Source organism: Macrobrachium nipponense, chromosome 45 (genome assembly GCF_015104395.2).
Source record: "Macrobrachium nipponense isolate FS-2020 chromosome 45, ASM1510439v2, whole genome shotgun sequence".
Lineage (NCBI taxonomy): Eukaryota > Metazoa > Arthropoda > Malacostraca > Decapoda > Palaemonidae > Macrobrachium > Macrobrachium nipponense.
Genome location: NC_061105.1, coordinates 9,825,150 through 9,848,741, shown reverse-complemented (window position 1 = coordinate 9,848,741; position 23,592 = coordinate 9,825,150). Strand labels below are relative to the sequence as shown.

At 41.8% G+C, this 23,592-nt stretch overlaps 1 protein-coding gene across 6 annotated transcripts in view; it reads left to right on the top strand.

Moving 5' to 3' along the window:
• The window catches only part of LOC135214369 (AT-rich interactive domain-containing protein 2-like), a 69,795-nt gene that overhangs the window by 42,175 nt on the left and 4,028 nt on the right, over positions 1-23,592 (top strand). Inside the window, exons 4-15 of one of the 6 annotated variants that reach the window (XM_064248599.1) lie at positions 9,915-10,081; positions 12,798-13,016; positions 13,265-13,710; positions 14,400-14,587; positions 14,717-14,972; positions 15,251-15,454; positions 15,714-15,971; positions 16,165-16,334; positions 16,839-17,205; positions 17,342-17,875; positions 20,934-21,044; positions 21,225-23,066. In XM_064248599.1, coding sequence (XP_064104669.1) covers positions 9,915-10,081; positions 12,798-13,016; positions 13,265-13,710; positions 14,400-14,587; positions 14,717-14,972; positions 15,251-15,454; positions 15,714-15,971; positions 16,165-16,334; positions 16,839-17,205; positions 17,342-17,875; positions 20,934-21,044; positions 21,225-23,066 — 4,762 coding nt within the window. The remainder of the gene's footprint in view (positions 1-9,914; positions 10,082-12,797; positions 13,017-13,264; positions 13,711-14,399; positions 14,588-14,716; positions 14,973-15,250; positions 15,455-15,713; positions 15,972-16,164; positions 16,335-16,838; positions 17,206-17,341; positions 17,876-20,933; positions 21,045-21,224; positions 23,067-23,592) is intronic. The other 5 variants (XM_064248601.1, XM_064248600.1, XM_064248602.1 and 2 more) reach the window with 5 other exon arrangements.

Genomic DNA, 23,592 nt, shown 5'->3' with positions numbered 1-23,592 from the left:
TGGCCCGTTTATCATCGGTATTTTACGGAGAGGAGAAAGAACACCTTGGCACTCCGAGATCGAAAAACGTTCGGCGCTAAGGGAACGTTTTCCCTTTCCCTCAGTCCTGAACATTTCTTCGCTGGCAACGTGTGTACACTACTAGAGCGCTTTGGCCCGTGGAGAACCACCATTATCCCCATTGGTTGCGTCCGTCCCCAACCGCTCACTACGAGCGAAGAGCCCTTCCTTGCGACACACTCCTTCGGGTAGTTCCGTCAACAACAGCCAGTTCAGTCACGTGACGTCGGCGACGACGTTTTTGGGAGCGGGACGGCTGGGAGGAGAAAATTCGAGGGGGTTGGGGGCTTGGTTGAGGAAGAGGCCAGGAAAACGTTAGTGGACGTCGTTGGTGGGGGAACGTAACGTAGACATCTCTTAGTTGTAGTAGTGCCTATCTCGTACCCTCCTCCCTCCCTCTCTCCCTTTTCTCGGCAATTCTGCTCCCTTCCCGTTCCCTCTCCTCTCCCTCCCCCCCTTGATCTCTAGTTCTGCACCCACCCACTTGTGTGCCACCTGAATCACATGTGACTCCCCCCTCATCCACCTCCCACCCCCCATCTCCTCCGTTTTCCCTCCTTCATTCACCCTCAATCTGCCTACTCCTCACCCCCTCTCCCCCTAATTCCCCTCTCTCAGCATTATACTGTGACTCACGCGGTATGAGCAATTGTGTGTGTTTGAGAGAGAGAGAGAGAGAGAGAGGCCCCATGTGTCCCCTTCGGTTCAAGACGAGGAGTGAGAGAAGAACCAGGCAGCAGCAGCAGTAGTAGTAGTAGGGTGGAGGCCCTCACGTCGACCGGACATGCTCCTGCTGCTGCCGCTGCTGCTGCTGTTTTACCGTAGTGTGCCCTGCGGGTCTGTCAGCTGACGAACGCGCATGGATTGCGTGCATGCACTCCCCACGTGGAGTTGGCGTAGAGGGGACCTTCGCGCCCTTCCGGACGGAATGTTCTTTTCTCGTTTGCTTGTTGATGTCCTCCCACGATGGTCGTATTTTTGTTCCTTTCAGTATTTCATTTTTTACATTCATCTGAGTGGGATGTTGGATCTTGAGGAAACTGGGCCCTTTCGTCCTCGACGTATTCATGTCCTTTTTAAAAAAAAAAATTCCACGGTGCCAAAACTTTTGCAGATACACGAAGTCGAAAAATGTCCTTATAAAGTTGACCCATTACTGTTTCAATCTCTTGGTTTCAGGACCTTCCCTTGTATGCCCTTATAGAATTGGAAGCTATTCCTCTTTTCGATCTCTTGGTTTCATTGCTTTTCCTTGTCGGTCTTGCTGGGTTGAGTAATACAGTCTCATCGGATTGCTTACTGTCCTGCTATTATATTAGAAAATTATTGGAAAAGTTATCTTTTTATGACTCTTCCTTTTGCAGGTCGCATCCGCATAGCTTACTGATAATGCTTGACAAAAAACTTCTAATAATCTTCAGCTCAAGTTCCAATTAATGATTGATATAGTTTGACTATATTTTTAACAGTATGAAGGTTATGGCAGCTATATTTCGGTATACGTTTCGTGATGTCACCGCCTTTTAAAATATATTTGACTCATGGCATCTCTCGCTCTCCCTGTGTTAGATGTTCTTGTTATATCTGATACAGAGTTTCTCTCTCTCTCTCTCTCTCTCTCTCTCTCTCTCTCTCTCTCTCTCTCTCTCTCTCTCTCTCTCCATGGGATATGGGTTTTCCAGTAATTTTACTAGTGTGCCCCATTGTTTTTCTAGTTATGTTAATAGGGATTGTCACTTATTTCCATTTAATGTTTAGAGGGAGTTCCATAGCCTTAGTTAGGGAGTGCATTCAGTCAGTTAGTATGGAGTGCCATTTATGTCCAGTTATGTTAGTAGGGAGTGCCATTTATTTCCGGTTATGTTAGTAGGGAGTGCCAGTTATTTCCTGTTATGTTGTTAGGGAGTGCCATTTATTAGTATGGAGTGCCTTTTAATTCCGGTTATGTTAGTAGGGAGTGCCTTATTTCCTGTTATGTTAGTATGGAGTGCCATTTATGTCCAGTTATGTTAGTATGGAGTGCCATTTATGTCCAGTTATGTTAGTAGGGAGTGCCATTTATTTCCGGTTATGTTAGTAGGGAGTGCCATTTATTTCCGGTTATATTGTTAGGGTGTGTCATTTATTTCCATTTGTAAGTATGGAGTGCCTTTTACTTCCAGTTATGTTAGTAGGGAGTGCCATTTATTTCCGGTTATGTTAGTAGGGAGTGTCATTGGTGTTCAGTTATGTGACTAGGGAGTGTCATTGGCTTTCTCATTATCTACTAAGGATGCCATAGTTGTTCCTAGTTTTTCTGAGGTACCGTTGTTCTTCCATTTATTATTTTTTGAAGGTATTGGAGAGTTATTTTTTCAAGTTGTCTTATTATTTCAATGTGTCTGATCTAGTTCTTATTTTAAGGAGTATTTCTTTATGATGGACCATAATTTTTTACCCAAATTATTTGCTGGGGAAGGGGGTGATTTTTTATTGTCCTTTCGTTTATATTTTTAGCGAACATCATTTTTTTCAGTTAATTTAAGGAGGGGACTTTTTTTTCTGTCTTTTTCAGATTGTTTAAAAGCGCGTGCTTTCAGTCTTTAAGAGCTCTCAAAATGTTTTCCAGTTATTAGCAAGGCCAGTGTGTTGTCGAGTGTCAGCATATGTATTAGTTATTATTTATTTTTATTTTGTCAAGGACTGTCAGCTCTGTGTACAAGTTGCATGGAAATTGGGTTTCTTGTAGTGGTGAAAACTGAAAAAGATCTCAACAAGAGGCAGGTGGTTTGGCCATGCTAAGGGACTGGGCGAGAACCAGTTAATTACCAAGGCAGATGTTGAACAGGGAACAAAGAAGCCTGGTGAAGTCCAGTTCGAAGGCTTAAGAGATGGAAAATCTGGCAGAAAGCGAACCAGACGCTGAGAGTTAATAGTAGATGATAGCAGAAGTTTAGACGTCGTAGTGTGGAGCCTTTCAAAGGTGATTATGACGACGGCGCTTCTATAAGCGAAGAAGACCTGCGTGGTCGGGTAGGAATTTACCTGGATGTCTGTTTCACCTGATTTTTTCTATCCCGTCTATGTTCTCTATGGCGTAGACTTTGATTGTACGGATTGTAGTTATTGAAAGCAACGATGGGAAGTCGCGTAGAAGGCAAGACTACCCAAGTAACTGCCCCAGGCTGAAGTCGTCAACATTCGGGCGCTGACTGCAAAACTGGCCCTGTGGCACTAGTGGCTTTTCGAGCATCATTGCTGCTGCAGGAGGAGAGAGAGAGTGAAGTCTCGAGTGTCTATGAGGTGGTCTTCCAATAGGCCCGGTGTGTTTGTTGACTTGGTGGGCTGTGCCACGTGCCACCACTTGTGCTGTTACTGGGACGCTCTCGCACATACACACACGCTTTCTCTCTTCCACGGGCTCCCTTCTAGCACACTGTCTCTCGCCCTCTCCAGGAGTGAACTGAACGGAGGCAGAGAGAGAGAGAGGGGAGACACCACATACAGAGGGAGAGAGAGAGAGAGAGAGGACACTGACTCGGGGAGAGTGTGTGTGTGTGTGTTCGTATGTGCGTATTGTGCATGGGATCCCATTCAAGCAACAATCACCCTCACCCCCTCCTCACCCACTCACTCCCCCCCTCTCCCTTCTTCCACTTTACCCGTCACAAAATCTTCCACGTCCACACCACACTACTAGCAAATCTCCCCCTCCCTACCCCCCCCCCTTTATCCTCTCACTCCCTATACCTACTCCCCCCTCCCCCCCCTCCCTCCCTCCGATTCATTTCTCCCATCCGGTTACCTGTGTGCGGGGCAGGAGGGGAAGGGGGGGACGTTCATTCATTTCCCCTTCACCACCACCACCACACCCCACCCACTGCCATGCTTTGGATGTGCCCAGCTGTGGGGCTACGTAACTATTATAGCTTGCAACGGCTGGCTTCCGGTGTATCCCAAGATTTGAGATCTCGGATTGCAAGGTTGCAAAGGAGGATGCTCTCCCTCCCTCCTCCCTCCCTCCCTCTCGCTCGCTGTGGTCCCCTCGTGCAACATTGCTGGTGGACGTCCAGAGTCTTGCATGCTGGTGCAAGACCAAGCGTAACCTGGCAGCTAAATGTCATCATCAAGAATAAAAACACGATTGAAAATAGTTTTACTCATTATTTCTCTTTCGAAAAATGTGTTGCAAGTAACCTTCAGGTGTTTTTGTAACTTTTTTTTTAGATTTTTCTGAACCATCCCAATAGTTTTCAATTGCATATAATGAGGTCTCGGTGTTTATTGTATGCGAATTTTAGCTGCCATTTTCCAGGAGGCAGTAACTTTTTCGGCATGGTGCCTGACTCGGCTTTAAAATAACCTTAAAATAACTTTTGTTATTCTATTTGAGTGCCTTTAAGTCTGGCACGTTTATGCCAAAACGTATTCTTGTACCTTGGCGGTTTCAGTTGAATGCATAATAATATAGACTCCTGGAAAGAGTAATTTAGCTCTCTTAACTATTTGGGATCCAGAGAAGGGTCCAGGTCCTGCAACAAAAGTTAAAACACATTTTCGAAGCACCTCAGGTAATCATCGACACGACCCGTCGTTGTCATTCAAGTCATGTTGCAAAAAATAGACAATTCAATATAGAACATGCAACCTTGCGAATTTCAAATACTACTTTTTTTAGAACTTCGGCCCTGTCTCAGAAACCCTTTTGGAAATGAGAGATTTTTTCCATCCAACTTTGACTGGTATTTTCGCCTACTTGGGGAGTAAGCCTATGCACTACTTTGTTGTTGTTGCTGTTGATATTCTTGTTTTTGGTGGGGGGCTGCTTAGGAAAGCCCTATGGAATTAAAGATACAAGAATTTTAGGACAGGAGACTTTTATCATTTATTTATTAGAATGAAAAGGTAAATAATAATAATGTGTACGTTAAACAGTACAGGACAGTTATTTCTAATGAATTAAAGCGTATTTTATTTGACCGTAAATTTTAGCCCGCACCGCGAGTAAGCTGGTCTGATCACGCCTTTTTTTATCACCTCTAAATTTGGCTCAGACTTTGCATCTGGGGGTTGCAAAGCTTTTTTATATTAAAGAATGAAAAATATCATAGCTAGTCTTCATTGAACTCGCCTCACACTGGGAGAGTTTTTTTTTTTTTTTTTTTTTTTTTTTGTTTTTGGGGGGCTTTTTTTTGGGGGGGGCTACACATTTGCATAATCTTCCCTCGGAGTTTGAACGGACCTCTTCTTTTGACCTGTATCGGTATTACATCAGTACTTTCGATTAACTGCACTTAGCCACGATTAACTGCACTTAGCCATGTTACTTTTTATGGATAGTCTGATTTAGTCCTTACAAATATGCCAGAAACTTGTATCGTTTTGGAAGTGACGAAAGGTCCTCCTGGGATAGTACGAAATCTGTCCAGTTCGGCAGATTCCGCCCAGTATGTCTAATAATGACAGGTGACTGGATGATTTGGTATTTTCACTTCATTGTACCACTACCCATGGCCTGGAAAGAAGCGTCACGTCCTCGCCTGTTAAGTTCGTTCGAATTCGTATCATTATTCTCCCTGTCAGGCTAAAAATGTAATTAGAATTTTACCAGAATGCCAGGAAATATTGTCATTCAGACTTCCTGTACTTAGACGAGTTATCTAGGTCATCATCTCGGCATTTTTGCTCTTGATTGTTGTTCAGCTCTCTCTCTCTCTCTCTCTCTCTCTCTCTCTCTCTCTCTCTCTCTCGTTATAAACTACTCTTATCTGTCTGTCTCCCTTTCATACTTTCTACATGACCAGTTCTCAAATTGTACCGATCCCTTCATCCATTCATTTTCACCCCTTCATTACCATTTATTATTATTATTATTATCCTTACGGATCTTCAAATTAACACTTTCAGCTCCTCTTCGCTCTTCATTCCACTCAGACGGTTCGTTTCAACACTGTGGAAGTTTTACCTTGCATGTAATATCAACATACCTTCTCGATAAAGTTGATTTGATGCAATGCTCCCACAGTGGCCTCCGTAGACAACCGAAGTGACCATTATTCCACCATTCATACTATTCACGACAACCGTGCATCTGATGTCTAAGCCAGTCCCTTGCGACGCTCCTGACTGGCTGTTGATATACCAGTCACGGCTGGAAATTCTCTCTCTCTCTCTCGCGAGAGTTCACATAGGCAGGATGTGTGTTCCACCTCTCCCGAGGGATACTTTTGAATGACGTAAACTCTCAAGAAGAGTTTTCAGCCCTGTGACCGGCTTATCAACAGCTAATAAGGGGCGTCAAAAGGGACTGGCCTAGACATCAGATGCACGGTTGATGTGAATCTACCACAGAGTGAAATACCCCATCACTTGAGCGATCTTCACACCGTTATTGCTGCCGATCTGACTTCCGAGTACAGAGACTATCCCCCAATCTGTACTACTGTCATTTGGTTAATCTTTCCACCCTTGAGGCCATGATACAGTTGGGGTCCTTTTCGCTCGCCTTGTAGTGTCATCTCGTCCATATAAAGATCCACAGCCTTATCTGAGAGACTTACAGCCAACTAGGCACTCTCTCGGTCCGTATATTTTAACACGCTTAACTTTCATCTTGAGAACGGTTTTTTTGTGTGTGCTATTTTCAGATTATTTCTTATAATTTTTGTATAGAACAGTAGATCTGCACAGCCTATTCCTGTCAAGCCACATCCGTTCCCTGATATACTAAGTCATTGTTGTGCTATTGTAATTTCCCAAGGGTTTTTGTCACACACACACACACACACGTAGGCCAGAGTTAATCTGAATGACAAAAGGAATAAAAGGAAAGGAAAGGTTCTCTCGAGTCAAAACTGAGTAAAAAAAAATTATATACACAAAGACCAGAGCGAGAAAAGATATCTACAGACCTTTATATATATGTTATATATAATATAATATAAACAAATTTATTACGTATCTCTCTCCCATTGATTAGTGCGCAACGAATGTCTTGTTTCTCCTGCATTGAATAATAACATTTTGGTGTCTAGTGTTTTCTGTCAATATGCTCTTGTAATATGTATGTCCAGTTGGGTGGTCATGACAGTATGCGTCTCTTTTTGACTGGAATGACAAGACGCAGTGCTGACTGTTGCCTATTTACCAATCTTAATAAGATGGGTTTCATCTTCTTCAGGAATTATCCTTATTAATATAAAAAAAAAGTGCCAGCCAAATTAAGTTCCTTCTTGTTAAACTGCTGGTTTTTTTTACGCTTTTCCAAACTGTTTCAATAAAAATCATGGCTGGATGGTGTACCCTGGGTAGAAAAGGGAAAACAGAAGAAGAAGAGGAAAAAAATTAGAGTACGGCTGGATCCTGTACCCAAGCGATGACAGGGCCCATGTTTTGGATGGGGGGTGGGGGGGAGGGGTTAACCCCGGCGAAGGAAATCGTCGTTGAGGAAGGTCGTCGTAGGCCCTTTGGACGACGTGGTGGCTGCTGGCACTTGAATAAGGGGCTCCCGGGGGGGGGGGGGTGAAGAAAGCCCACGAGCCGCCCCTTTATTACTCAGGTGTTAATCTTATCATGGCGCAGTGGTGGGTTGGTTGTACGGATACAACAATCTCGACTTAACTTAGACATCTATCCCCCCCCCCCCCTTATTTAACTTAGACACCTATTTGCCCTTCATACCCCCCCCAACCCCTTCCCTCTTCTCAAAGTTCGTCCACGTTCACAGCGAGGAAGACCAGAAGATGAGAGAGGATATTGATGAGGATGAAAGATTGAAGAAAAGAGGAGGTGGAGTTCTTCCCGTTAGTCTGGCCTCCCGCCATTTTGTTCGTCACGTTCTTCCCCTGGTCGATTGGTGTTCTCTTAGAATGAAGAAATTCACCTACAGTGTATTGGTATCGAGGCCTAGAAAACTCCTCTCTCTTTATTGTTTATTTTATTTAAAGTAGCCAACGAACGCCGTGTTCCATGAGACGTGAACGGTCACTTAAGTATTCCGTACCTACTCGGCAGCTCGGATGGACTGTTGGCGTTCTCCTCCTCCTCCTCCTCACTGGGATGTTGGCTCGGGGGGTCGGGAGTTGTGGGGAGGGAGTTACGATGGGGATGGGGGTGTGGGGTGATCGAAGCAGGGAAAGGGCAGGTAAGAATATTCGCCGAGTTTAATGTTAGCGAACGTTGCGTTTCCTCGATCATGACGCCTTATCTGGAATAGTTGTAGGTTTTCTCCTCAAATATGTCGAAATAAGGAACGGTGGGGGATTCTTTTTGTGTGGTGGTGTCCTTGTATACATCACAAATCCACCCTCCCTCACCGTTGTGTCGCAGTCTGGCTGGCTGGCTTTTGAGTTATGTGGGCTGTGAGTGTGAGGTTCATGTGTGTGATTATGTGCGTACTTACATGGCACATGAGTGTGCGGGGGTTTGTTTTATGCGTGCGTGTGTCGGTGCATATGTGTGTGTGTGTGTGTGTTGGGGTCTCTGGTCCTGTTCTACCCTCTGCCGCCAGCAGCACCGACCAGCCACCCAGCCAAGAGCCAACGCACACTTCGTCATCACACCACCACCACCATCGCTTGGCTTGTTGATCAATACTCTCTATGTTGTTAGCTGTGTCCTGCCTGCCTGCCTTTCCTTCCTTCCTTCCTTCTTACGCAATAGGTCCTTGGAAGAGAAAGAGAGAGGTGTTTGTATGCCAGAGGAGGAAAGGGGGGGGGGGGGCGTCCTTGCGTCCCCCGACCGTATTATGCAACGCATGCACCAACCGAATGATCGTTTCGTTTGTGCGCCCGTATGCATAGAGACCGTTTTTTTTTTTTTTTTTTACCTTAAGGGAGGGGTAAAAATGGAAGATGGGACGCGGAGAAATCTCTCGAAGTACAGTAGATGGTCTTATCCCATCGGAGGATATTTGAGAGAGAAAAGGTGGTGTCGGCTGGAATTCGTATAGGATATTTGACAGAGAAAAGGTGGTGATGGCTGGAATTCGTATAGGTTATTTGATAGAGAAAAGGTGGTGATGGCTGGAATTCGTATAGGGTATTTGACAGAGAAAAGGTGGTGTTGGCTGGAATTCGTTACCGTTTAATACAGGGCGAAGAAGTAAAGAATTCAAGCTCTGGGCGGCTGACATTTTTAAGAGAATGCCATCTTTTGAGGCGTCAGAAGAAAAACTGGCCACACCACTCCTGTAACAGATGGGTAAATCTAAGTTTTGTTCTTTTTCATAGCTGGCAAAGATTGAATTATAATTTTGACTTGGTATAGTTGTATTGCATTTTACGACGAACTGTGACGTCGTAAGTGATTCTCCCATACTGGATATGGTTGTTTAATGTGTTTTTCCTATTGTACTTCCTGTATAAGCGAAATAGACACACGTACTACTGGATATAATGATTGTACAAGAGAACATTCGCTCGCGCGACTTTTCTGAAGCCCCACTGTCATGATTTTTCTTTTTTCGCCACTGTCATCCTTGTTTGGAGATGTTAGGGGAGTAGGAAAGAGTTTGTTGATAGGGAGGCTTGGTTGTGGGGAGGTGGGGCGTGATTCTGGGAGTGGAGAGAGAGAGAGAGAGGGAGGGGTCAAATCGGTGAGAGAGAGAGAGGGGGGGGGTCAAATCGGTTAAGGGTTCCAGAAAGCTAATCTTTATTAAAGGAGTAAACACATTCTAGATTTATTTTTTTATCTCATATTCGGTAGCTCGTATCTTTCTAGGGATTACTTATTGTGTTTTTTGTTAGGGTTTTTGTTTGTCAGAGAAATTTTTCAGTTGGATGTGTTTTAAACTATTGTTGCATTTGCCATTATTTTACTTACGTGATTGATTGACATCAGTTACTAACCACCATCTATCTTTCCATTGTTAACAGGTACTTAGATGCCTACGAACGCGTCAACTTCCTCGGGGAGGATGGCGAAGACCGGGGCACCGAGATGGATGAGGGAGAGGATTCCCGTTCCATGAGGACCAAAAGGACCATACGTTCCCTCAACAACGTTCCCCTCTCCTACAACCACCAGCAACATAATGTCCACGGTAAGAAATGAGGGGAGAAATGTGCACACACTGCCCAAAGGATCTCACACGCATTTTCCACAATGCCCAAAGAATCTCGCATGCATTTTCCAAATTATTTACACCTCCAAAAAGTCCTCAGTGTCCACTGAGCTGGGGAGGATACTTTTGAACATGGCCAAAACTCAGCATTCCCTGACAACTTACACGCCCATGGTAATAGGAAGTGTAACCTAATTGTACATTTTCAGACAGCATTATGTCCGTGGTAGACAATAGGGAATGACCAAAGTGCACTTAACAGACCACACCTATCTTCCCGAATAGTGTAAAAGCCCACATTGAAGTGATTGAGAAGAAGGTTCTTGGCGTTTCTCAAACCCTGTCGACACGTCTGCATGTCTCTGTCAGCTTGGTGGCTGTAAATTTGGTTATTTATCTTTGTTCTCCCATTATTTTATTTTTGCTTTCTCCAATCCCAACCCCCTACCTACATTCACCAACAGAAGTGCATACAAACAAACACCGACAACTCTTTCCATGAATGTTTACAATCTCATTGACATTACTTCATAAACCTTGTTTAGAATCTGTTTATTCCCATAATTTGCAAATACATCAGTCAAATACATTCACCAACAGAAGTGCATACAAACAAACACCGACAACTCTTTCCATGAATGTTTACAATCTCATTGACATTACTTCATAAACCTTGTTTAGAATCTGTTTATTCCCATAATTTGCAAATACATCAGTCAAATTAATGAAAACCTGTAATATCCTCCCCCCCCCCCCCCCCCCCCCCCCCCCACCCCCCCCCCCCCCCCCCCCAGACTACTCACAAAATCTCCCACCAACATTCCCTCAAAACCTCTTGGAAAATACCTTCCCCTGAACCATATTGCCTGCAATATCCAATCCACGGACTGTCTCCTCTAACAGCTTGTTTACATTCCCATAAACCTCTCCCAGGGCTCTACAGTCCCCCTCTGAGTGCATTCTCCAATCATTTTTTTCCACCCACTGTCTCTGGTCTGGAACTGCCTTCTCCCCCCTGCAAGCAATCATCCCCAGCCACCTTTAATGTGGTTTCACTTCATCGATTGCTCTCTCTCTCTCTCTCTCTCTCTCTCTCTCTCTCTCTCTCTCTCTCTTCTCTCTCTCTCTCTCTCTCTGTTTAGCCTTAGATGCCAGATAAGGAATTTTGCTTCAGTGGTAAGAGATTTTTCACTTGAGGAGTTGATGATGCGAAGCCTGGAAGGTTGGGACTACATCATTTAGTAGGACTCTCTCTCTCTCTCTCTCTCTCTCTCTCTCTCTCTCTCTCTCTCTCTCTCTCTCTCTCTCTCTCTCTCTCTCTCGTGAGCTATGATGTTACATTATTCTGTTTTTACCAGTTTTATGAGTTCCTAACCAAGGACCTTTTCTAATCCTCTGTGTAGGTTCTTCAAGATATGATTGTGTGTGTGCTGGGTGTCTGTCTGTCTGTCTGTCTTTCTTCAAATAGTTTATATAGATAATTACTAGCCAAGTGATTCACGCATAAGTGTCGTTGAAAAAATTGGCTGTTAACTTTATGAGTTAGATCTTATTATGTGTATATTGTGGTTATCCCATGAGTTCTTACTGCAGTTGAACAAAACAGAATAGACATCAACGCTGTTGTAGGCTACATGGTGTAAGGTGTAACACCAGGGGGTGCATTCATTTAATTTCTTAGATGCAAATTATAATCAAATTATAATCTCGCGAGAGGCGCAAGATTGTCGAGCGAGAATGATTCAGTTCAGCGCTGTGTAGCAAACCTTTGGTAAGCTGCACATTCACACAGGTATCGAATGCAATTGAGCAGCTATCAAGCCTCACTTGTGTTATTGATCAGCCAGCGACAGAAAAGAGTCAAAGAAAATAGGGTGGGAGTGAGAATAAGAGAGAAAGAGAGTTTCATTTTGCATTATTGAGCATAGCCTCCTGCGTCAAGGTTAACTCGAGGGAGGCCATGTGCTCTTCTATTGATTTCTCAGTGGAGGCTGAAAGAAAGAGTGGCATTAGGCTTCCGACCTCTTGTATGGGAAATTGTTTTAGTGGGTTGGAGTAGTATAACATTCTCTCTCTCTCTCTCTCTCTCTCTCTCTCTCTCTCTCTCTCTCTCTCTCTCTCTCTCTCTCTCAAGTGTGGGTAATGATGAAGTAGTTGGTAATTTTGGTTAGTCATTCATTTTCGACTGTAATTATTGACTGTAATTTTAGACGCAAACCAAAGCAGAAACGGGATTGTCGTTTACCAAAGAAAATGGAAGGGGAATCAAGGAATTTTGATATGTGGCAAGTCAAGATTTTAGAAATTTGTTGCAGTTTTAACAGTAGTACTTTTTCTTCAGTTAGCTGGATGAAAGGATAATATAATGCTTTTCCAGTTACAGTTGTAATAAAATTCAGTATAGAAAGTTGTATTTTTTGTAGAATAGGTGAGTGTTACGTTAAGTTGGTAATGTAGTGTTTAAGGTGTTTTCAGATTTGTTCACAATTTTTTCCGTGTTATACGTAGAATTTACATCCTCTCATGTAGTTTTCTCTTTTAATTTCACCTGTTGCCATAAAAATAGGGGCAAGTTGGAACTTTACTGGAGAGAGAGAGAGAAATTGTTTTAGATGTTTATGAAGAGGTGAATGTAGCTTGCATTTGAAAATGATGAAATAAGCACTGTGAAGTTGATGCCTTCTTTTAATTGCAGACACACTCAGATATGGTGCCGCCCTGTCAACAGACTTGTACAAGGCTTCTTCATATGACAAGTTGGCGTTGTCATTGATCTCACCCCTACCAAATGAACACGATTTTGCATTCAATGTATGTACCATCCTAAGCAACGAAGGTCGTCATGTGTTGCAGCTAAGTCAGTGTCCACGATTGGTGGAGCACATGCTTGGGCACACAGGAGTGTATAAAGATTGTGAGTATTGCGTTAGGTCTGTTTCATATTACTATTGGCAATATTTTCATGTAATCATAGTGATCTATACTTTTCTCTGGTATTAATATACTTTAGATTTTTCAGGTGAAAGAGTTTGTTTATACTATTGTTAAGATTTTCTTGTGATTGTGGTGGGCTGTGCTTGATTTTTGGTTGTGATAATGTAATTTAGTTTTTTCCAAGAATCTGTAGGATTTGTCTTGAATTATTATTATTATTTTTTTCAGGGGAAACTCAAAAGTATTTTTTAACCAATTATAAGGAGACTAGAGGCAGGAGTTTAGTGCAGTTTTGGATAGACTCTGTGAAAGACAGAAGTGTCTTAGACTTGCTAATCCCTGAAACATTTGATAAACCAACAAACAGGCCTATTGAGGCAAGTAAAGACAGCAGTTCAGAACATAACACTAGTGGTGCTATAGAAACTAGTAATACGTTAAATTTAAGCAGTGAAAGTCTGGCAAATTTTGATAACGAGACCTTTCTGTGTTGTGATACTTTGGAAAAGATTTCAAATTCTACATGCGTGGCCAATGAGGCCAGTATATCCCTGGCAAAAAGAGTAGACAGTGGAAGTTATGACAATTTAGAAAACGCTGAATGTGGAAGACTTGCATTAGATGCAACAGCACAAGCTCTCAAGAAGGAATCCATACTCAGAAGGCTGGAGAAGGTAATGTTTTATCTGTTATTCATTGACTACTGAAGGCATTGGGTGTTGTGAAGTGTGTGTAATATATGGAATACTTCACTGTACAAAACTGTGAAGAAGTGGTTTGTTTTACGAAGAAGGCTGTTGGGGAATTTATTGGTTTTTCCCAAAACAGTGTCATCAATAAAAGAAACAAGTTGGATGGGGAAGGTTCTTCTTGTAAAGTTTTTAATCATTCGAAAATCCTCTTTGATATAACAGGGTTTTCATGGTGTTGGTATGTATTAGCTCTTCCACTTACAAATGGTGTGAAGGATGGGTACATTCTAAATTTTGCATGTACGTGGGGTGAATGTCAGGTAGAATCAGGATAGTTATCCTTACAGGTGGTCTGTAAATTTAATTATAGTTTTGTTAGGTATAATTAGTTTTGAAAAGTTCTGCTGGTAATTAAGTCAAGAATTGTTTGTTTGTCATTTGATCATGAATTCTTTGTTTACCATTTTACAAATATTCTTGCCCATAGACAAGAATTTTTCATGCAACTGTTGTTGGTTATTGATTATCTAGGTAAAGTAATCTACTAGACTACCCAAAGTGTTTAATCTACTCCCCCAAAGTGTTTATGTAGCCTCATCTTGGAATGCAGTAATCCCTTCTCCTTTTTCTGTTATGACTATCTCCTTGGTTACATGAACATATTTTTACAGGTGTTAGAATGTGAAGGGAGTGACTTGAAGTTACTGAAGGAAGATGGGGAAATTTTTCATCTGGGCCGTGACCATGGGGTGCAGGATGCTGAAGGTTCACGGATAAGTCAAATCCTCCATATCATCCGGAATTTATCCTTTGAAGAACAAAATGTGGCGTGCCTTGCAAAGTCACATACTTGCTTAAGGTTAGACTCTCAAGTATTCTGAAGATAATTTAGACCTTTAAATGTTGAAGATGTAATATTGTTGGATCTTGAAAGTGAAGGTCATTCTTTGTGTTTGGTACTAAATAAAATGTTTCTTTATTGTTTCAGATTTTTAGTCTTGTGTATGTGCTCACAGTGGGGTGGTTTAGCAGTAAATGCTTTAGATACATTGGGAAACATTGTACCCGAGGTAACGCTCCGCGATCCGAGAATAGATTCCTGCTCTGCTTCGTTGCTGGAAAATGTTTGCAAAGGCGTTGCTTCAGCAGATAGGGCGTTCATCTTGCGATCTCTCGAAGTTCTTAACAAGTTGGCTATGAATGATCCAAATGAGGAGATATTGAATAATTACATAGAACCATCTGTAAGTACTTTATTTTCCAAATGTGATTCTAATAAGTAGATTATGCCTATATGCCTAAGTAGCTTTGCAGTGGAATTGACCTGTGAATTGTTCTAGATGTAAATATAGTCACTGATAAGTAATTTGTACTTCGAGTGTTGAATATTTTTTTTTCTGGTGGGTGTTTTATATGGGTAAGGTTTGAACTCAACTATGTAGCTTTTCTTTTTTAGGAATAAGGTTTTTAATGTGAAGTGTAATACATAAATGTAATGAGAGGTCCAATTGGCTCATTTCAGGTTTATAGTCAAATATGTCGATACCTAACAATCCATGACATAATGTTGCTGATTTACACACTGGAGTGTCTGTACTCCTTGTCATCATTGGGGACTCCTGCTTGTAATGCTATAGTTCGAGCAAAGGGATCCATACATACACTTATTTCTTTGCTGACGGTCGAGGCGCAGAGTTACGGACCTGAGGCTTGTATTGGCATGAAGGTAAATGTTCAAGTACTGTATCATTAAAGGTCTTTGTTATTGTTGATCACCTCTGTAATATGTCTTAGTTTTATGATTCAGTATTTTTATGTTTTTTTGTGGTTTTCCAGTTTTTAGGCTTTTTTTATATTTATTTTTGGAAAATAATTGAGCAAGGAAATTTTTGTTTGCAAGAGATCAGTATTAATGGTAAATTTTTGCTTCATCTTTGTGTGTTGTCCATATTATCTGCAGTTAGTTTTTATCTTAAATTTTAAAGGTTGTTGAGACTGTGACTGGTGTTGTGAGTGAGCCGGAGCCCAATACAACAGCAGCGTCAGCAACCTCCACTTCCACGTCAACCACAACAACTTCCGCAACTGCAACTCACTTAGCATCGGCAACGTCCACAGCAGTCACCACTCCTGTAACGTCGGCCACCATCGCCACTACACCCATAGTTAACAAGACTGTTAGCAAAACTACCCCAGGAGGCACTGCCACCCCAGGAGATGCCAAAAAAATTGCCAGCAGAATAGTAAGTAGAACTGATTGAAAGCTGTTGTTTGTAATGTCAGTAAGTTCATGGAAGGAATGAACATTGTAAACCGTCAGGGGAAGGAAGTAGAGATCTTAGTTGTTTTGGGGGATTTAGTAGTATTTATTCTTTGCAATTGATGAACCCAACCTTCATTTTCGATAAGCCACATAAAGTTTGTTTATCTTTTCAGGTTCCCCCTGAAGTGGAAGAGTTTGTCATTGATTGGGTTAGGAAGAACTATGAAGCAAATGCTGGCAATGCAATTGAGCAGGCCATTGTTTACAGACACTTTGCAGCCTCGATGCATGCCATGGGCCGTAAGCAAGGGCTCAATCCTGTGCTCTTATCAAATTGTGTGAGGTAAGCTGTGTTCTTATTTCTTTGAAAGCGCTTTTTGAACAGAATTTTGGCAAAGGTATCTATCGCCTCTTTTAAGAAGACTTTTGTATTAATTGAAAGAAAACAATTGAATAGATTTAAGCTGCTGTATCAGTTGCAATGGTGGTATAGAAACACTGCAAACAGCATAAAAGTACCATCTACAATGTGCCACACAAGGTGTACTATGGGTAATACTCCCTAAGGGTGTCCTTACCTCAGAATTGAGCTCAGATTCTTCCAGTGCATATGCCACTGAGTGCTAGATCTTTTGGTATGATATTGTAGCATCACAATTGGTATTTACCAAATTCCTTCGCAAGATCTACAAATATTTTGCATAACCTCTTCTAGTTTGCAAATACTATAACTTTAGTTGCCTCACTGTTGAAACAATCTTCTGTTAAAGTGAACTAGTGATTACTAGGAAGTATTTTGATTTTTTTTTCCCCTCCCCCCAAAATGTCATATTTACCCATTCCACAGGAAAGTGTTTGGAACAGGAGTTGGTCCCAGTCGTCGACCAGTTGAGGATGGTTCAGAGAAGTGGCACTACAACGGCATAAGACGACGCGATGGAATCGTTGTCCCACCAATGCCAGAGAAGAAACCTGTGAAAGTTGCGGGTGCGGCAGTTCCCGTGTTCACGCCTACACCTGTTCTAAATACTGTCAGTACTATCAACACGCAGGTGTCAGACATTCGAATTAATTCCCCCATTGTGGGTACCCCACAAATAGTGACCGCACAGGCACAACCTGAATCGAACGTTTCTCCGTCTTCTCCTATTCTAAAGGCACAACTCTCTGCCCCTCTCAGACCGTCCCCACCACCACCAGCTAGACAACCACAGGTAACAGATATCTGAATCATGTGTAATATGTTTACTTGTGTACTTAAAAACATTGACCTTTACTTCTTTTTTTTTTTTCAATGAATTTGAAAGAATCATATGGTATTGACTAATAAGGGACTTATTTGCATTGAAGGCCATGGTGAGTGGTACCATGTCTCAGGGTGGGTATAGCAGTGCACAGCAGACCCAAACCCCTCCGTCACCTCAGCAAGCGCAAGGATCTGGAAGGGCAGATAATTCTGCTCTTATCAAGAGTTTATTGGCTAATAAGGTAACTCCTGTGGGAGTAAATCAGGCAGGCAGCATGGACTCACTCCACCCCTCACCCCACTCACGTTCTGTACTTGTCCCCTCTGCACCACAACCACCTCCACCACAAACACCTCAGCAGCAGCAGCCGCAGCCACAGCCACAACAGCAGCAGCAACAACAGTTACAGCAACCCAGACCACCAACTGCAACAGTATCCTATGTGCAGGCTTTGTCTCAGGGCCCCCCAGGCCCACAGGGACCAATACATAGTCCATCCAGTGTTGGGTCAAACAGTGGTTTGCAGGTAGTGACTGGAGTGGTTGGTGGAGGAGGAGGAGGAACAACCCCAGGTGTGTTTGGAGTGAAAGGGGTTGTGCAGGGACCAAGGCACCAGCTGACCAACCCACCAGTACAGGTAACCCAGTGTAGTCACTTCACAGCTAGAAGGGCCACGGGTGTGGCACTGAGGATGATGGGAAGCAACCATGCTACTTCTGCTGTCACTACTACCCTGGCATTCTTCCCTTCCCCTGTTGCTGTACAAAACAGCTTTTGGGTGCCTGGTGCTGGGGATCTCTTGTCTATGGTCTTGATGTTCCTCCCTGTTTTGCCATTCTGGAAATTTCAGAATGGTTGTGGTGGCTGCTGTGGTGATCTGGGGGAACAACAATGTGTGCTGCATGAAATTTGATTTTAAATGCTTTTGTAAAAGTCTGGGAATACTAATAAATGGAGACTCTGTTTCCAAGGCTTACTAATTCTTTACTTCTGACTTTGTGTCTTTAACAACTTTAAGAACTAACAGACTGGTTTTTGGTAATGCTAAGAACTAACTACAGTTAAATTGTGACTTACATTAACCTATATGTTGGAGAGTTGGTTGAATTTTTGTTTGGCTTGTTATTATGATGGACTTCTTAATGGAAAGCATTGGTTCTTTCTCATGTACATAGCTTTGGGGCATGCATTCAAAAGTTGCAGCTATGTTTCTGTTGAATTTGTCTTTCTACCTTTCCATCTAGATTTCTTGCTGAATGTTAACATTCATGAGCATTTTTATTGCAAGAGAAAGTAATGGGAAGGAGGATTGTGTATTGATATTTATTTTTGGGAAAGTTGCTTGAAATATCTTGGTATGCTTTAAGGAATTTTGTATTATAAATACTCTTTTCTTTAAATTAATCCTCCTTTTATTTTGTTAGCACACGTGAAGTAATGACAATCTTCAAATCTTTCAGTATGATGTAATAGTTGTGGGTATTCATTGGAACAACATCTGTATGTTTCCATGAATAGTGATGGATGTTCTCCTAATTAAGATCTATACCATAGGAAGGGACTGTAGACAGTCTTGGATACGTACTGGTCTGGAAGCTTTTGACAAAAGCCTTCAAGAAAAATTAGTTCTTTACAAAGTTAATATTAGAAAAGATCCTTATTGCTTTTCCATGTACACTCCAGCTGTGGTTGTGTTGCATGGGACAGACATCGCTGCGTTTGTAGTTCAATTTGATCATAACTCAGGTTAAAGGCACTAGTTCGTAGGAGTCATACGTACATGATATATAGCACAAGGAACATAACATCTAGAACAGCCATCCAGAAGCATTCGTTGTGTAAAGGGGATTTGATTTTGGTATGGTTTCTATTTTTTCAGTGCATTAATTTTTTATGATGTCTAGATAATTGCAGCAAGTGTTCATTCAGTGAATATTTGATGTTTGCTTCAAATGAGGAAAGTATTAAGTCATTCATGTAACTGTAGAAGCTTAGAATATCACATTTTAAGGGTCTTGACTTAAAAGAACACAGGAAGTTGGCCCAGTCTGACCAGACTGTGTTTAGCGCTGTAGACTTAGGCATTGTTGTGTGCACATTATTTCATGTATTGAGAGTTTTGTGTTTGCTGTTGTTATTAGTAGCAAATTAATGGGTACCTTTTAGATTTGGTCTGAAAGGATTTTGAGGAAAATGAATGATATTGGTTACTATTTTTATGAACTTTTTTACAAAATTAAAAATGGTTTATCAAAGGAGAGTTTGTTAACATTTACAGTATGTAGACATGGGAAATATGAAATCAATAAATGGGACTCATGTTTTTATAGTTTGTATTAGTATTTACAGCTAGTCTCAATTTTTCCCACCATATTCAAATCTTTGCCTTGAACCTATTGAATGGTACAGTCGTAGTTAAATGTTATGGGCATTTTTGCCCTATTGATAAAATTATGTGCCATGAATGATAGGAGACAGAATGATCCTATTTGAAAGTTATCTTAAAAACTGTAGCCAGACATTTGAGCAAGTTTAACACCAGGTAGAGATCGGCTGGAAAAGCAGTTCATCAGGCAAGGAGGTTTCTAAGAAACTTTGGTTCTTTACTGTCTAAGGCATAAGTGCAAAGTAAATTTTTTTTCCCAACCTGAACGGCTGCAAAATGTTTAAATGTCATAGTTTTATGTTTTGAGTGGTATTCATCCAACTATTATTTTGTCTAGTACCCATGTCCCAATCAGCAATGTTGCTAATCTGTCTGAAGTCTTTATGGTATGCGGTTAGAAGTTGGGATAACATCTCTGATGAATTTAAGGAAATGAAAGTCGTTAATTTTGTTCACTTGTAATTCTTTCATTTCATGCTACTTAACACTTCTTTTGAGTGTGTTAACACACACTTATTCCCTGAAAGTTTCAAATTTTCTTTCGTGAGGAGTGCACTTTTTGACAAATTTTAAGTATGGCGTTTAATATATGTACACAATACAGTTCATACCTGAAAACTGCCAATGTGATGTGGTATATAAAAGATTGATAATTATGAAAAATTTGGTAGTATACTGTGAAGTTTTTCTTTTGCAAATGCTTTCTTTAACTTGTACAAGTTGTGTTTTAGTAGCTGCAACTGTTTGATTATTTACTTGTAGGGAATTGTTTAAAGTACTATGCTGTTGTTGAAAGTTTTGCATTTAATTACAATATACTTAGTTAAATTCCAGTTTCAATATATGGGAATGCAAAAGTTTGCTCTATCATGGTCAAATTCTGCTCCTTGCATCTGCCAAGAGGCAATACTAATCTCAGAAATTTTCAGTTCACATGTTTGACATAAAAATTGTTTGAACAAAATAAAGGCATGCTGATGGCAACTGTCAATGAATGTTTCCAGAGAGTAACCAATTTTTACATCTAAAGGGCACTTTTTCATAAGTACAGTTTTCACTCACTGGCTTTGACTCAGCATTAAACATTTTAGTTTTGTGGATGGAAACTTTTAAAATGTATGGTTGTCATTGTTCAGGTCGTATTCACAATGGGCAACAGTAGAGGTGAAAGTATTATTTGCATTCTGATATAGAACCTCAATTTTTATTAAGTACAAATTAATCAGCTGTGCTGATCAAATTCACAATTTTCAACTTGGTTTTGATATAATTTTGCAAGAGATTTTCTTAGTCACTCTTAACATTACAGGTGTCGAGAAACCTTCAAAAACAGTTGCAGCAACAGCCGACAGATAGTAGTCAAGATAGCAGCAATGACTCTCAGCTTAGAAAAACACCCTTTAATGGAATTTGTAATGAGGTAGGCACTTGCCTCAAATGTTGTCAAGGAAAAGGAATTCATGATCATGCTAACCACTTATAACTTATAAAAGGCATCATTGCTGTACCTTGCTATGGCTGTTTATATTTTGGTTTTATTTATTTTTTTTGTTTGTTTACAAAGCAGGTGATGTTGGTAATCTCTTGTTGTGTTTTCCAGGTTAGGAAGTGTGAGGATGATTCCAACTCATTTCATAATGCTGGTGCTAACGAGAAGAAGGTTACGAGTTTTGAAGGTATTCTTCAGAATGGAATAAAATCTGATGATGTAGCTATAAAAGAGGAGGAACTGTCTCTGAAAGTAGAGGAGTCATCTGTGAAGGAAGAGGATACCAGTGTCGCTGAAAACAAAACTAAAAAGAATGTGTTGGCAGACTTGTTAGAGAGAACTGTGGGGGGAGAGATTTTGAATGGTGTCGTTGACCGAGAGTTGAGAATAAGTGACAAAGGATTGGAATTTGTAAATCATGGACAGCAGCTGAAAATTAACGGTCCTTTCACGGCAAACGGGCAGACAGGAGTCGATTCCCCACAGGTCGGTGGAATCAAGAGACCGGCAACTCCAGATAACTCGCCCGTGAAAAGAATGGCTTTGGAAGACCCTAGAGGTGCCGCAGAGTCAGATAGTCGAATCACCTTGTATGTCAGTCAGAATGGCAGTGAAAGTGGGGAGGTAATTTCTCAAGGGCAGCAACATCAGGTAGTAATAACTCAGGGGCAACAACCAGGAAATGTTGCCGTGAGTAATGCCTCTCCGCAGATGGTAGTGAGTCAGACAGTTTTGCCCAGCCAGCAACAAGTAGGGACAGCTCAGACTGTAGTTACTCCTCAGGGGCAAGTTATCCTTCAAAGGTCTGCAGGTGCACCAACGGGAGTCATAGTGCAGCAAGGGGGTCAAATCATTACGCAGGGATCTGGTGCTGGACAGGTGATCCAGCAAATGATACAAGGACAATCAGGACAACCCCAGAAAGTTATCTTGCACCAAAGCCAGTTAGGGCAGGTGATAGGAGGGCAAGTCATTCTCTCACAAGGAGGTGGCGGCCAGCATCAAGTGGTGGTTCAAGGTGGGAATAATATTCAGGGACAAGTTATTATGCAGAGTGTGCCACATTGCCAGGGACAAGTGTTTATGCAAGGTAGCAGTGCTCAAGGCCAGTTCGTAGTTGGTGGCAGCCAGGCCCAACAAGTGATGGTTTCTAGTGCACAGGGTCAAACTATGATAGTAACTGGCAGTCAAGGCCAGCCTGTGGTGGTTAGTGGACAGCAGGGTGCAAGTGGACAGGTGGTCGTTCCAAGTAACGTGGGTGGGACAGTGCTTTTGACGCCGCACCAGCAGGGCTCTACTGCAAAGACGTTAATCATTTTACCAAATCCAAAGATGGTGTTGGCTGGAAGTCAGCATCAAAGTGGCCAGGGGCAGCAGTTGGTGCTACCGAGGCAGGTCGCGGGTCAACAGGTGGTGCAGGTCGTGTCGTCCGGAACCACCGGACCCGTAGCCACGGTGACCACAGCCATGAGAACAATAAGGACAGCTACACCCATAACAGATAATAGAGCTGTATCCACTCCTCCTCCTCCTCCGGTCCAACATGCCAGTGCAAACAGTAACAGTAGTAGTAGCAATAGTAATTTCAGTGTTCAGACATCGGCTAATTTACCCACTGCTGTTGCCCCAGCTCCAGCTGGTCCTACAGCTGTCCCAGTGTCACAAACAATAGTAAGCCAAGGACCTCAAACACCTCATGTCCCCGCTCCACAGGTGCTATCCTCGGGTGTTGCCCGCCGTCAGGCAAAACCAAGTGGCTTACAATATTTGTGTGAATGGCGAGGTTGCAATCGAGCCTTTAGTAGTGCAGCCCAAGTATACCACCACGCTTGTAAAATTCATTGCCCACCCTATGTCAGTGAATTGCAATGTGGGTGGGCAGGCTGTGACACGATGACGAGACGTAGATTTAGTGCCATGACACATCTACATGACCGGCATTGCAATGAGCAGGTAAACAAATTGCAGAATATTGGTTTCTCTAAAGTAGATCATAGTTACTTTGCCTCTTAGGGTTGCATTTGTCAGGCTGAAATCAACAGTAAATAGTTAAGATCTTCAAATGGAGTTTAGTGGAAGTTAGGATTTATTGAAGTTATTTGTAATTTTAGTGATAGAACTATGAGGGAGTACAGGCTTTCCCATACATTTTCCAGATCTGAAGTAATTTTTACAGGAAATTGTTGTACTCCGTTTTGGAGTTTTATTTTTTCAAGGACTAAATGAATGTCATTTTTTATGGTAATTTTTAATGGTAATACAGAAACATTGGATGTTAATACATTTTTTTTTTTTTTTTTTTTTTTTTCTTCTGGATGCCTCATTTTGAATTTAGAATGTGTAGGGAGTTAGCTGCAATATGGCCAGATTACATTCTATTGTCCAAATGTGGCCATTTTCAATAATTAGTGATCAATTGGTTGGCAATAGGTAGCATTTTTAGCAGTTGTAAGGAAAATAAGAGATAGGTGACTCTCTT